This window comes from Canis lupus, chromosome 30 (genome assembly GCF_003254725.2).
Source record: "Canis lupus dingo isolate Sandy chromosome 30, ASM325472v2, whole genome shotgun sequence".
Lineage (NCBI taxonomy): Eukaryota > Metazoa > Chordata > Mammalia > Carnivora > Canidae > Canis > Canis lupus.
In genome coordinates, this window is record NC_064272.1 from 16445701 (window position 1) to 16460288 (window position 14588).

Below are 14588 nucleotides of genomic sequence, written 5' to 3' on the forward strand. Positions count from 1 at the left end.
ATAGGTTCCACAGAGTAATCTGAGAATGATTTCAGGAAACTTACTTACGTCAAACTGAATCCATGTGCATTGAGATGTTCTCATTTAACACAGAGAAAGCAAATAGCAAACATCATTCAAAACTACAACTGACTAGCTATCTATAATGAAATCCAAGTACAGTAAATATTACTTAATAAAATAACAAATTTATTAGTTAGTTCATTCCTAAGTTGATCTGACATGCTGGAGGAGTTATTTATTCAATAGAAGCTAGGTGAATAGAAAAGATTTTTTTTTCTATTTGCTATATAAGCCCGAGCGCTAATGCCTTGGGAACCCATCCATATGGGTTCCATATGGAACTCATCTACAAAGGTTCCTTCAATTGTTTTGTAATATTATCTGAAAAGGTTTTTCTTCTTGATATATTTTGAGTCAGTTCTCAAGGTCTTCCAGGTATTAAAGCACAAAGGCAACTTTATAGATTTTATCAGGAAGAAGTTACATATAGGGTAAAACAGAAAAAGTCATATCAGCACAAAGCGCCCACCTATCAACTCATCAATTTTTGTTATAGGCAAGGGTTTCTTCTAATTTTCAATAAATAACATCATAAATAATCATGTTGAAAAATATACTGCATAGATCTTCATTAGCAATGTTTTGGATAAAAATATTTATATACAAATCTTTTTGTCATTATGCAAAAATAGCATGGGATTTCACACTTATTCCCTCCTTCATTGAACTTTGTTCTCTTAAATGTCACAGAGGAAAGCTCCCAACTCTCAGCCCTCCATCACCATAAAGAAATATAGCAATAGTGTCAGAGTGAAATATAGCAATAGTGTCAGAGTACTAGTCTGCCATTCATATCATGAAAGATTGATGTAAGAAAATTATTCCTAAAAGCCAATGAAGACAAATGACATCACAAGCCCTTGGGGAAGTAATCAGGATATAAATAAAAAAATAAATAACAATAAATGAAAATTAGTTGAGAAGCACAGTCCCAGCTAAAGCATTCTGAAAGCATCACAGATCCAGCTCCGAATTTGTAATCCTAGAGTTCTAGTGACTGTACACAGGGAAGTGTTAAATCTGAACCAAGTAATTAGGCAATCAAGACATCTAACGAGTTCAGTGTCTAGAAAGTATATGTCTATTCTAGATGCACAGAAAAAATGTGAATTCATTACAAGATATTTTTTAGGCCTTAAATTTAGGGGATTAGGGCTTGATTCCCTCCCAGAACCCTAGTTGAGTAAGGCTACTCTAAAAGGTGTTTGTTCACACAACAGTAGAAAGAATGAACCATCAATGTAATAACCAAATGATATTTAACTATAAAACCATCATCAGGTAGGGGAAACACATTAAGTACGGACTTCTGAAAACTTTTATTTTATTTTGTCAGTTCCTTTAATCTGCTCAAAACACCATTGAGAATAAGAATGCAAAGCTTTTCCAGCCCACCTAAAAATAGAAGCTAAAAAGAAAAAAAAAAACATTTTAAATTTGTTATAGATTCTTGTCTATTGATTTTGCGGCACACTGAATCAGGTATAGATGACTGAGAATATCCAAGTCCAACAATAACACTCTGGAAAAAAGTGAACTCCCAAAGACATCTGAGTATTTACCTGATGCGATCATAGACTTACACATTTTAAGTACCAATTATTTGTTCCCATCTATGTCAAATGTTACTATAAATCAAAATTCCTTCTTGTAACCAGGTAAAGTCTCTAGCACAACAGGATACTAGGAGTCAAAGAATGAATTAATTTAGCTTTCAGGGGTTCATTTCCAACACTGTCTCAGGGCTCTTTGGGGCTAATCTGGCCAGGAAGCAAAGTCTAAAGTGGCTTGCACTCTGGGGTAAGCATATTGGTCCTTCACTCCAAAACTGCATATGTCAAAGGCACTCTGCCTAAAAAACTCATAAATGCACTAAAGCAATAAAAAACATAGAAAAAGTAGCTCCATGTTACTGAAAATATGGCCTAGCTTTAGATCATTTAAAATATATGTCAAATTTAGTGAAAAACTGAAAAGGTCTTTTTCTCTCCTTTCTGGAATTCTAATATTTGTTCTCAAACCTTCCTAAATTCACAGATCCTTTTATCACCTTAACAACTATAATAATGCCAGTGAAAGAGCTAGCAGATTCCCAAGAAATTACCTCAAGGATTTTTAAGACACAGTGTGAGGAACATATATTTTCATTCTGGTGGGATATGGCTGTATATACAGAACAACATTTTTAATGTGTGGTCAAAATATAAGTCTACACTGAACATATGTGGAAAAGATATTTAATTGTAAAATAGAAAAGTAGGCCAGAGTACAGTTTTAAGGGTAATTGCTTCTTTATACAGATGGTAATCTAGAAGGGTCTTAGGGTTAAACATTTTCATAAAGCAAAAAGACATTAAAAAACAAAGCAAGAAAAAAAGAGTTTGAAGTTCTGTTTTACAAAAAAAGAATGAACAGTATGTCAGAGTTTAATGTCCATACATTAATGTGGAATTCAACAATATTGTGATGAGAGCAAGTCACAGCACAGACATACAGCTTTCACAGGGAAAAGTAAAAGTTATGTTAGACATATCTATAGCATCACCGTAGTACAAAATTTCTTGTTCTACATACAAAAGCATTTTTTTCCATAAGAATAATTTCTTGGGGGAAATGAGTCCATGAAATATTTCAGAAACCCATATACTCTGAGTATTCCAAAACATTATCTTAAAATTCAGTGCCTTAAAGTGCTTTCATGTGGAAATCATGATGGAAGGCACAGAATACAGTTTCACATCCCCACTATGAAATTTTCAAAAAAGAATAGATTTTGCAGTTTGCAAATTCAAGTTATCTTGTAAGCTGCTCCTTCTAAGAACATTGTCATTCCAATAAAACCAGCTGCTAGCTTACTTAACTTTCAATGACCTACCGAATAAAAGGATTTTTTTCCCCTAGTTAACTTTCATCATCTGTGTGGGAAAAATACCTATGCAAGTGATGCATTTTGAAATTATAAAACATGCAGAATATGTACAAACAGAAATTTTAAAAAATATTTGCTTCATATACATGTAAATCTACTTGGGTATAGCTGAAATTGAACAAATATAAAAATTTGCTTTCTAAAAAATGTTTTCAGAGAATCTGAGACAACTTAAAGCTGTACAAAGATTTCCTGGGAGAAATCTTCTCTTCATATAGAAGTTTATACCTACAGGAGTAATTCCAGCATCAGTCCACCACATAATTATTACATAACGTTTGGTCTAATCAACAACGATCACCCTTAAAACTGTTCTGTGTCTGAGAAATTAAGGTTCATACTAAAATCAAAAAGAATTCACAAAAACAGTGGCTTATTGTGTTTTTGGATCTCTTCAACAATCTTTATAACTCATTTGGAACTGTAAAAAAACAAAAACTATTTACAGAATTCAGTTTTAAATACATTTCACAACTTCTAAAGTAAAGTTTTATGTTACAAGAATTCAGAGCTCATGGCTTAAGTCCGATCATCGATCTGTAGTCTCTTCTGTTATCCTGGCTTCCGGCGACTGCACCTTGCTGTGTACAGTTCAAGACTGTGTTCTTTCTTAACCAAAAGTAAATTCAAATTATGTGTTCATTTCAACTACACAGCTTCTTTATTAGTCTGAAGACGAGTCATAGCTTCTAATTTTTGTCTGTAGGCCTCTGCTTCCTGCTCTTTCTTTAGAAGCTGCTGTCGGTATTTTTGTGCTTCTCGATTTGCTTCATCCAGCTGTTTCTGAAGAGCTTCTCTCTCCTAATTAAAAAAAAAGGTTTTTTCAATTTTTGCATGAATACATGATTAACACATACAAGCATGCATCCTTCAAGCAGAAAAATCTGTAGGAGCTAGATGTAGCCACCTGTTGATATTTGCGAGACATCTTGCCCTACCAATTCACTGATAATTAAAGCTCCAAATTTTGTGTTCCACGCTATGACATAGATTAGTTTCTGACCTCAAGGAATCATTCCCTAATTAAAAATAAGATTAACATAATGAACCCAGATTGTGGACTTGTGCTTTTATATGTATGATAAAGACTAGTGAAGAGCTTTAAGAGAGAAATATTACCTCTTCACATCTCTGTGATGTTTTGATGTACAGGTATAATAAATTATAAAACAGTTAACACTTATTGAGTACTCATCATGTGAGTAAATAAGGTGATTTCCAATAACAAGCCTCTAAGACAGTGATGATGCCCATTTTACAGATGAGGAAAACAATGCTTCCAGACGACATAGCTTTTCCATGATAACACAACTGGGTTTATGAGATTGTAATACTACTGCTTTTAATACTATCTTCCCCTCTGGTAACAAGCAGGATTCCTCATCTCTAAAATGAAGAGTGTTGTTGGTCTAGATTAGTGTTTTCTAAATTATCCTATTTTACAAACCAATAAAATACTAATTTCTCTACTGTGATTCATTAAATTATACAAATATAAAATATATGTATTAAATTCCTCAATAAAGTAGGAGCTAAACACAAGTCTAGTCCAATAAAAATGACACCCTTTTCTCCTCCTCACTCTGCCCCTATTCAGTTGCCTAAGGGAAAAAATTGCAAAGACTCCTTTCTCACATCTCTAGTACATGGACAAAAGCTCAACCTGCACAGGCCTAAGCTCAACTTCATTAAGAGGCCTGGGACCTCTTAGTGGGATGGGTGGGGGACTCAGGGTGGGACCATTATTGATCCTAAGAGATGCCAGATTCACACCGGACAGGACACTTGACCAGAGGAAACTGAAGGTGAGGGGCGTACTGGGGAAGAGGACAGTAAGGAGGTCTCTTCCACTGCTTCCTCAACTCGTCCATTGTGAACACCAAAAGATTCCCTCCCTTTCACTATTCACATGGTCTCCAAGGAGGAGCAAATATAATACTCCTTCCTTCTTTGATCCTGTTCCCTTCCCCATATTGGGAATAAAGCTAAATCCAACATATATTTTTCCCCTGGATCCACCAAATGTGGGGATGACTGATTACACATGTAGTCTCCAAGTCTTCCATTTACATAAAATGTACAAGAAACGTATGCATCCTTCATCTCCAATTTAAGAAATGCCCACATCTTACCCTGCTACCTACCCATTTTTTACCCACTTCTTACCCTTACTCCAGGCAAGATGGCCGAGTAGGAACGAGTCAGAAAGGACACCCAGGAGTCGAGCCTCAGGTAAACAATCAACACCACTACCTTGGCAGTGAACTATGGAGGACTTTGAGCACACCAATGGAAAAGGTAGGAGAGGGGTGCTGCTTCTCCGGGAGCTAGATTGCCACCTCTGGAGTACTCATGCCCATGCATAAGTGTTTTAAAATTTTACATGTGTTAAGAAATAAGATCTTTTGGTAAGGAAAGTTTTGAATTTGGTAAGAAATATTGGAACACATTCTCTAAGATATCTCGTCATACTAGCTATTCATTAACATTTAGAAACAGCAAGGGATTCACAATTACTCAGAAGATGAAAGCAAACTGAGGTAATCTAACAGGAAATACAGTTTGTTTTCCTTATTGCATATTTTTATTTCAATTAGAATATATCTTCATATAAATGAAAAGACAGTTCCCTTCTGCATACTAGGCCAAATAAAAGATTCAGGTTACACTGCATTTCTTGACTGTATCTGTAAATCTGAAAGATAAAAGTCCTTAAGCACTACTCCTTGAGTACATTTAATCCTCAAGATTGAAGGCATAGTTAACATTACTAAAGGTTTTTTTTAAGTGTTTACATTTTTTACTTCTCAAGAATATAGGTGTTTGGGGAGAGAATCTTCTTGCCATCTGATTTTCAAAAAAAAAAATAAAAATCTCTAAAAAGTGGAAAATATCACTTATTTTACTCAGAGATCCTTTGTTTACAAATTTATTTGTTAAAATGTTTACTGAACATATACCATATGCAAGACATTTCCTTAACATAAACAGTAATTTGGTTGTTTCATACATGAATAGTGCACAGACTGACACTTGAGATTTATATTTAAATAGAAATGCCAATCCTATAGCTTTGACCTTTTGCAATAAAAGCACAGTAGAAAGGACTTTGACATTTGTAAATAAACATAACTTCATTTACTAATATGTAATACTAACGTATTTTTCCTTTAACACTGAAGAATTCCAAAAAAGTAAATTTTGATGATAATCACAATTTGGTCACAATAGAGAAGATATTTATCTTATACTACAATTTCAAACCCAAGCAATGGAATAAAAGGGCAAGGGAAGACTCGAGTTTGCTTTTTTATTTTTCAAACAAAATTCTTGAATTTGGCTTCAGCTAGCAGCAATTCTCTTGAAACAGTGTTATCATTTTTAATTTTCTAATATTCAAATTTATTTTTACCTTACCTATTATAAGGCAAAAACTCATTATAGTGGTTATCTTCTACCATACTTCAATATAAATTTTGGAAAATAATAATAATAGCAACCCTTAATGAGCACTTATATATGCCCATGATTATACTAGTCCTTTACATCCGTTCTTATTTAAACTTTACAACAATCTGATAAAATAGGTGCTGTTATTTCTTCCCCGTTACTGATGGGGAAACCAAGCCTTTTTATAAAAGGTTAAATAACCTGATCAAGATAACACAATTAGAAAATTATAAAATATACCCGTAGTCTTAACCATTAAATATTTGTTTAAAAAGAGAGAAACTGGGGCGCCTGGGTGGCTCAGTTGGTTAGGCATCTGCCTTCGGCTCGGGTCATGATCCTGCAGTCCTGGGATGGAGCCCCACGTTGGGCTCCCTGCTCAGCAAGGAGTCTGCTTCTCCTTCTGCCCCTCCTCCCTCTTGTGTTCTCTCTCACTCACTGTCTTTCTCAAATAAGTGAATAATTATCTTTTTTAAAAAAAAGACGGTAGGACTATAGAAAATTTTAAACTTTGGTAGGTCAAAAGAATATCAAAAGAAAAACAGACTGAAAAAAATTGCATCAAATAAAACATTATGAAAAATTTACAGAAAACAATTTTTAAAAGAACACTAAGGATTCTCAATCTATCACTGGTTAGAAGACACCAGTATTTCATTAAAAATAAACTTGCTAACAAACATTCATCTCTAACTCCCCTCGCAAAGAAAAAGCAATGGTATTTTCTGAATTCATACAACTAAATAGAAAAAAATCTGTTACTCCTAATGCACTTATATTTCCTTCCTCCCACATTACAAAAGAATTCATTGATTCCATACATAGCACACTTCTTCCAAAAATATCTTTAATGCAGTAATATCAAGGGGGTGATATACATTATTGCAATTTGGTGTCTTAATCATACCTCCCCTTCAAAAAACAAATCAATTTCATTTGTTATATTGCTATAATGCAGATATAAAAGCTTCAGCATTTATAATACATTTTCTACATTTTAAACCAATTTTGTAGAGATTAATAAACCTCTCCATGTCAGTTAGGAAACTGTAAATATAAAATCTTAACACTTATAAACAGTCACTTTGGTAGTTGCGGACGCAAACATACAGAGAAAACTCACACATGTTAGATTCTGTATAATGAGTTAATTTTTTAATTCCTGTAGAGCAGAGTTCCTCAGTCTCAATTTTGGATATTTTTGGAACAGATAATTCTTTACTGTGGGGGCTGTCCTGTCCATTGTAGGATGTTTAGCAGTATGTCCAGCCTCTATCCTCTGGAGGTCAGTGGCATGCCTCTAGTTGTGACAACCCAAAATGTCTCCAGACAATGCCAAATGTCCCCTGGGGTCAAAAGTGCCCCAGTTGAGAACCACTGCCCATGAGAAAACTTTTTTAGGTTAATGGTTACACTGTCACTTAGAAAAAGAAGTCTTGGGAGTCCAAGACAACTCCATTGGTCATCTATGAAAATAAGTTCAGAAGAGCCACTCCACATATTATAAGGAAAGGATTATCTGGTTTGATGAAAACATGGGAGGCCTCTCTTCATTCTATACCCCCCGCCCACCTACACCATCTATACTTACTGCATGCTTCAAGGGTCTCTCTGTAAAAGCTCTAGAGAGATCACACAACTTTGGCTTGAACATTTTCCGTAATGGAGAATAAGATTTCCATTACCCGAAAGCTCTAATTATTCAAAACAGAAAACCCCACTTCTTTAAACCAAGCTAAGACTCCATCTCCCTGAAGTTCTATCCTTGGTTCTAGTTAATTTGTATACCTCAATTCATACCTTCCTGTTACCTGCAATAATTCTCCCTGGTCTCTGAAAGACTAAGAGGGGAATCAGGTTGAACTTTGAGGAAAACAGGAACTCTTACAGGTTATTAGGTAAACAAAGGTACAGGCTGCACAATCATTGTTTGAAATATATAATTTGTTGAATTTAGTAAGTTTATGTTTAATAAGAATTCAAGTAATTTAAAAATGTTTTATTTAATAAAGCAAAAAAAATAGTTAAAGCAAAGTACATGACAAACTTTTCACCTTATGCACCAGAAAAGATCATCTGACACCAAAAAAAAAAAAAAAAAAAAAAAACACACTTAAAAGATTACTAAAGGGCACTTGGGTGGCTCAGTTGGTTAAGTGTCTTTCTTCAGCTCAGGTCATGATCCCAGGGTCCTGGGACCGAGCCCTGCAGCAGGCTCCCTGTTCTGCAGGGAGTCTGCTTCTCCTTCTCACTCTGCTCCTCTCCACTGCTTGTATGCTCTCTCTCTCTCTAATAAATCAATAAAATCTTTTTTAAAAAATTACTAAATAATAATTATGTTGATACTGTTCAATGGAATACAAGAACTTCTGTGTACTGAATATCATTTTAAATTTTGAAGAAACAAAACAACGTATCCTCAATAATTAAAGTCATACTTTTTACCAAACACTCTGGTTAAGCCATGAATTGGATTCTTGCTAAACTCAATAATATATTCTTTGTGATTGGCTTAAAGATGTGCCAGCATTACATTTAAATGACCTGGAGCAAAAATATATTCTAGTTGTCCTCAATCAGAATTATGTTGCTTTTTAGTGACTTTTTAAAAAAAAATCCTCTTTTCTATGAAACAAGACACATAAGAATTCTTAGATGTTCACTAATATTATTATTTAAGATATTCAGCAACATTTACTGGTTACATGTATCAGATATTTGGAATATGTGCATAATGAGTATGCTGACTTTTAAAATTCTAATAAAATCTCCAAAATGCAGATATTGTTATCCAAAAACTCCAATCTGAGAGAAAATAAAAACGGTATTCAGAAAGGTAAGATAACTTGCCTCAAAGCTAATAGAGGCAAAAGGTGGAATTTGAATCCAGCTCATTCAAGTCCAGGGTTCTTTACACTACAATTGATCTTTCAAAGTTATTCCAGAATAAATTTATTTTTACTTATATGAGTGAATATCAAATTCAGGTAACAGTTTTATTTACAGTCATGTAAGAAAAAAACCTGTGAGGCACTATAGTTTGGTTCCACTTCCAAACTAGTTTGGGTAGAGGGAGAAAAAAGCTGAATCCTATCAACTGCTAGTCTCAACTTAAATTCCTTATTAAAGAATTTAACAGTGAAATAAGTAGTTATTTATGGCTTTTTAAAAAATAACCTAGTGAACAAACATCAACCTTTTTAAAAGGATCCTCCAGCCCACATAGGCGTTTTGCATTTGACTTTTGAAAGAAAAGAATGTTTTTTGTCAAAACACTGTGACATTTCCTTTAGTGACTTGTGAGAATGATACATGTAAATTAAACAGAAAATAAAGGATGGAGTGCAAGAACCAAATTCATTACAATGTTATCACAATGACAGACTTTGTTATAAACAAATTCTTCACTCATTCATTCATTCATTCAATATTTATTTATTGAGGGCTTGCTATATGTATAAGCAAATAATTAGACAAAATAATACTACGTACTTTCATTCTGTATCAAAACAGCACTGTCAGTAAGTAATAAATATAAAAGACCAAAAATATATATAGAAAAGCAAAGTGAATTTATTTTGGATGACTGCAGCAAAACACACCGGGTAAAAGACTCCTTACTTCTATTTCTGCAGATTCCACCCGGTTTTCAATTATTTCGATACATTGTCTCTTAGCTGGTGGTTCTTCACTTATAACAGTTTCTTCAGCAATGTCCGTTGCTGGTACTGTTAATACTAAAATAAAAAAATGTATACATTACTTCATTTTCAGATAAGTTTAGTAAAAATAAAACTAGTTGTGACATTGTTGATGTAACTCATCTAAAAGAAACATGTCCCAATAGTTTCAAAGCATTAATTTGTTTTATGAGCATGTCCTTCTCCTTCTTCATTAAAAATGAACACTATTTATTTAAAGTACCTATTTATTTTTTAAAAATTCTACAGATAATCTATTCATCATACAGCTAAAAATCAAACCAATAAGCATGGAGTCACTTTTATTGGTTTCTTGTTATTGTTGTGTTAATTTATATAAAAACAAACATGAATATACATTCTCATTTTTCTGTCTTCTACAAAAGGCAACATTCATACAAACAATAGAGACACTGCTGTGCCTCTGCTTTCTTCAATCCATGTATCTAGGGTATCTTTCATCAGTACATACAGAGCCTGCTTTTCTTTAGCTACATAATATTCCACTGTGTGGATACAGTATTATGAATGTTGTCGGTTTATAAGTGTTGCTTGTTTTTCTTTTGGGTTGTCGGACTTTGTCCCTAAGTTTTAGTATTTCTTTATACAGATGTTAATATATATATACATAGAGAGAGAGAGAGGCTGTCCTTGCTCTGCAGCAGGCAGTGGGGGACCATAGAGATGACTGTGAGAGCTGGAACTGCAAAGCAATTATAATAATCCATGGGGAGGGCATCCCTGGGTGGCTCAGCAGTTTAGCGCCTGCCTTTGGCCCAGGGCGCGATCCTGGAGTCCAGGGATCAAGTCCTGCGTCAGGCTCCCGGCATGGAGCCTGCTTCTCCTTCTGCCTGTGTCTCTGCCTCTCTCTCTCTCTCTATGTCTATCGTGAATAAATAAATAAAATCTTTAAAAATAAATAAATAAATAAATAAATAAATAAATAAATAATAAAATAATCCATGGGGAAAGTTACAATTGTGTTACAGTCTTTAAAGTTTTTTGTCAACATATTAAAAACTCTGTCATTTGTCAATGTATACAGAAATGGAAAAAAGTAAACTATTTAGTACATTGTAATTTAAAACATTACTAATATTGAGAATTAAAGTGTTTTTTTTAACCTCTAACTTAAATGTAACTTTACATTATACTTCTAAATTAATGCAAGAAGAATTGAGAACCTTACATCTGCTTCATTGGACTGCCTGCAGAGACTGTATATATTCATTCACATGTCAGTTACGCATTTTTTAATTATGGAGCCTTCAAAAGTTTACTTTAATATTTAGTAAGCGCCTCTCATTAAGTTCCCTTATTCTTCTTCCCTTCTCCTCCTATTAATACAAACTTCAGGATCAATTTGACTAGTTCCAGGAAAAACCTTGTTAGTCTCTGTTATGGGTTGAACTGTGTCCTCGAAACTCAAGACTTAAGTCCTAACCCCCAATACCACAACATGACTGTATTTGGATATCGGGCCTTTAATGAGGTAAATAAGGTAGAATAAGGTCAAGTGAGTGAGCCCTAACCCAGTAAGACTGGTGTGCTTTTGAGAAGCAGAGATCAAGACACAGACAACACTAGCAGACTGAGGGACGACCACACAAGGATACAGCGAGGAGGCAGCCATCCGCAAGCCAAGGACAAAGGCCTCAGAAGAAACCAAACTTGCCAACACCTTGATCTTGGACTTCAAAACTCCAGCACTGTGAGAAAATAAATTTCTGTAGTCGTTCAGTCTGTGGTATTTTGTTGTGGCAGCCCTAGCAAACTAAAATAGACTTTTTTTTTGCATGGCATGTTACATTTATAAATTAACTCAGGAAGAATAGAGAGCTTTATGATAGTGAATCCTCTCATCCAAAAACATGGCATTTCTTTCCATTTGTTCATGGGATGAGATTAGTCTGTATAATGTCAGTTTTTAGAAACATTATATGCTTGATATAAACTGCAAGTTTTCTTATTTCTATATAATTAGTTCTTTGGGGGAAAAAAAAAAAAAGAATTATTTCTTTGAAGCTTTGTGAAAGCATCTGGGCCTGACCCAAATCTTGTATGAGCCATCAGCAGATTTCTGCAAAACAGAAGAGAATGGCTTCCCAGTTTTCACAGGTAAGGGGTTCCTCTTCTTCTGCTAAAGCAACTTTTTCCTGAGACCTGGCCGCTCTATAGAGCCATAACTCCTCTGTCACTCTAAGCCAAACCTGGTTTAGAACTTCTAGCTCTAGCCCTTCCCTTCCCCAATTCCTTCACTGGCCATAAAGGTGCACAGTCTCTGTAATCCTAATCATTTTCTAAAAGGTTATAGGTGTGCATACACATTTTGTGTGTTGGAGGGGGGCACTGGGTACAAGGCAATGCTAGCTCAGATAGGAATTTTCTGCACCTTCTCCTTCTTCCTCCAGCATCCATGCCCTAACCCTACCTCAGACCTACGGATAGTACTCCAATGCAGAGTGGGCCCTGTCTTGCTGTGTATTTATTGCTAATCTTTGAGCTCAATCTCTTCTCTTTTCTTGATGCACCACTGTTGAGTTTTCATGAGGGTTCTCTTGCCCTGGCTCTAATGGTCTTAGATGTTTTTGGCAGCACCTAAAATAGGGAATTTTATGGTTTTCTCAGCCTTTTACGGTCACTGAGAATGTAGCTGGGTCTTTTGTTTAATCTATCTTCTATTCTCAGTAGTTTCCAAGAGGGAAAAAATGAGAAAATTTCCAACAAAGCTGCTAAAAGTAGCTACCACATTCCTACTGTAAGTCCTAAGCCCAATGCTTTGTAAGGAGCCTTTTCTTATATGGTATTTTTAAAAGACTGTATGATATCTGAACTGCAATAAATGGCATAAGGAATTACTGTCCAAAGTGGATTCTGAATTATTTACTTAAGCTTATTTTCCAACCAGAATACTTGGGAACCAAATCCTCTTTCCACCTAGATAATCTCAGAGAAAGCAAGCTAATTTCAATACTAACCCAAGGAAATAAAATTAGTCAATGAAATCTATTGCAAAACATTACAAAAACAAAATCTAAGGCAAAAATAAATGCCAAGCACTGAGAATAAATTCAAACTTCATGCACATATCTACTACCAACCTTGTTGTCCATCTGGCATGGTCACAATGATGGGCTGACCTATTCCACTGGTTGGAATGGAGTGCAAATTTCCAAGCTGAATTCCATCTGTGACTATTGTGATGACTTGCTGACCACCTGAACTAACTACTTGTTGAATGGCACCATCGACAGATTCTGCAGTAACTACCTCCTCCGTAGCCACTACTGGAAAAAAAAAAAAAAAAAAGTAAAAATCAGTGAACATACATAAAAATAAATATGACTAGTTCATTTTTGCTTTGCTACTTTTGCTTTCCCTGTTTTGTTCTGACACAGAAAAGCTTTTACATGGTTTTTATTAAATCCACTCTTCCGTGATGCTGTATATATCTATATAGATAATGGACTACAAGTCCCACAATTTATAATTAACTGAGTTGTGACTACACAGGTGTATATTTAACTACACATGCATATATTTAAATAAACAATATTTATATTGTTTATATGAGGTACAAAATTTATATAATCTCCTAAGGTCATAGATATAACACAGGTTATACCTGCTTAATAAAATTTTATGATCCAAAAGAGAATTTTGTATGTGGTTGTACTCCATTTATATTTACATGAGTTATTTGCCTATATTTACATGAGTTGAATGCATTTCCATGTTCATTGAAACACAAAAATCTATATTTTTCAAGTAAACAGAATAAACAGTATTCCCTTTTTGGATTATGTGAGAAAGGGGTTGCCTTGATAGCAAGTGGCACACAGGTCAAGTACTGTAATGACAGTGAATAATATATTAAAATTCATATAAATAAAATCCAAAGAATGTTAATATCTTGTAAGAGGCCCAGAGAGGATTCTGGCAGCTGAAAACGGCACCCCTGGCTTCACCTGGGTAAAGAAATCACAATTTAATACTACCAAAATCCTTTCCCACAAGCAATCCTGTGCAATCCACAGGCAATACTGATCCCAAAAGACCTATGGACAGGAACATTCCCAGCAGCTACACTCATGATAATAAGAAACTTGAAACCACCGGATATCCATCAAAAGAAGAGGGATAAACAGACTGGTAGATTAATACAATGGAATACTACCCAGCAATTAAAACGACTAAATGCAAAACATAGATAAATCTGACAAAAACCATGCTCACTGATATAAATCAGATACAAAATATATATTGCCTTCTTCCCATTTATAAACTAAGCAGTGATTATACAAGAGTAACCACTCTGAGATAATTTATTACACTATACATTGACGATCTATGCACTTTTCTGTATGCTTATTACACGTCAATAAAGAAGCAGCAAAAGGAATAATGACAATAATGGATTATAACACAATGAATCTTCAAAAATC

At 34.5% G+C, this 14588-nt stretch overlaps 1 protein-coding gene across 10 annotated transcripts in view; it reads right to left on the minus strand.

Moving 5' to 3' along the window:
• Window positions 1–2284: 2284 nt before the first annotated feature.
• GABPB1 (GA binding protein transcription factor subunit beta 1) overlaps window positions 2285–14588 on the minus strand; it is a 64262-nt gene continuing 51958 nt past the window's right edge. For 5 of the 10 annotated variants that reach the window (XM_025472819.3, XM_035708776.2, XM_025472816.3 and 2 more), the window contains 3 exons: window positions 13245–13430; window positions 10064–10179; window positions 2285–3793 (listed from right to left, as the gene is read on the minus strand). In XM_025472819.3, coding sequence (XP_025328604.1) covers window positions 3641–3793; window positions 10064–10179; window positions 13245–13430 — 455 coding nt within the window. In that variant the 3' untranslated portion in view covers window positions 2285–3640. Of the gene's footprint in view, window positions 3794–10044; window positions 10180–13244; window positions 13431–14588 lie in introns of all 10 variants that reach the window. The other 5 variants (XM_049104143.1, XM_025472820.3, XM_025472815.3 and 2 more) reach the window with 3 other exon arrangements.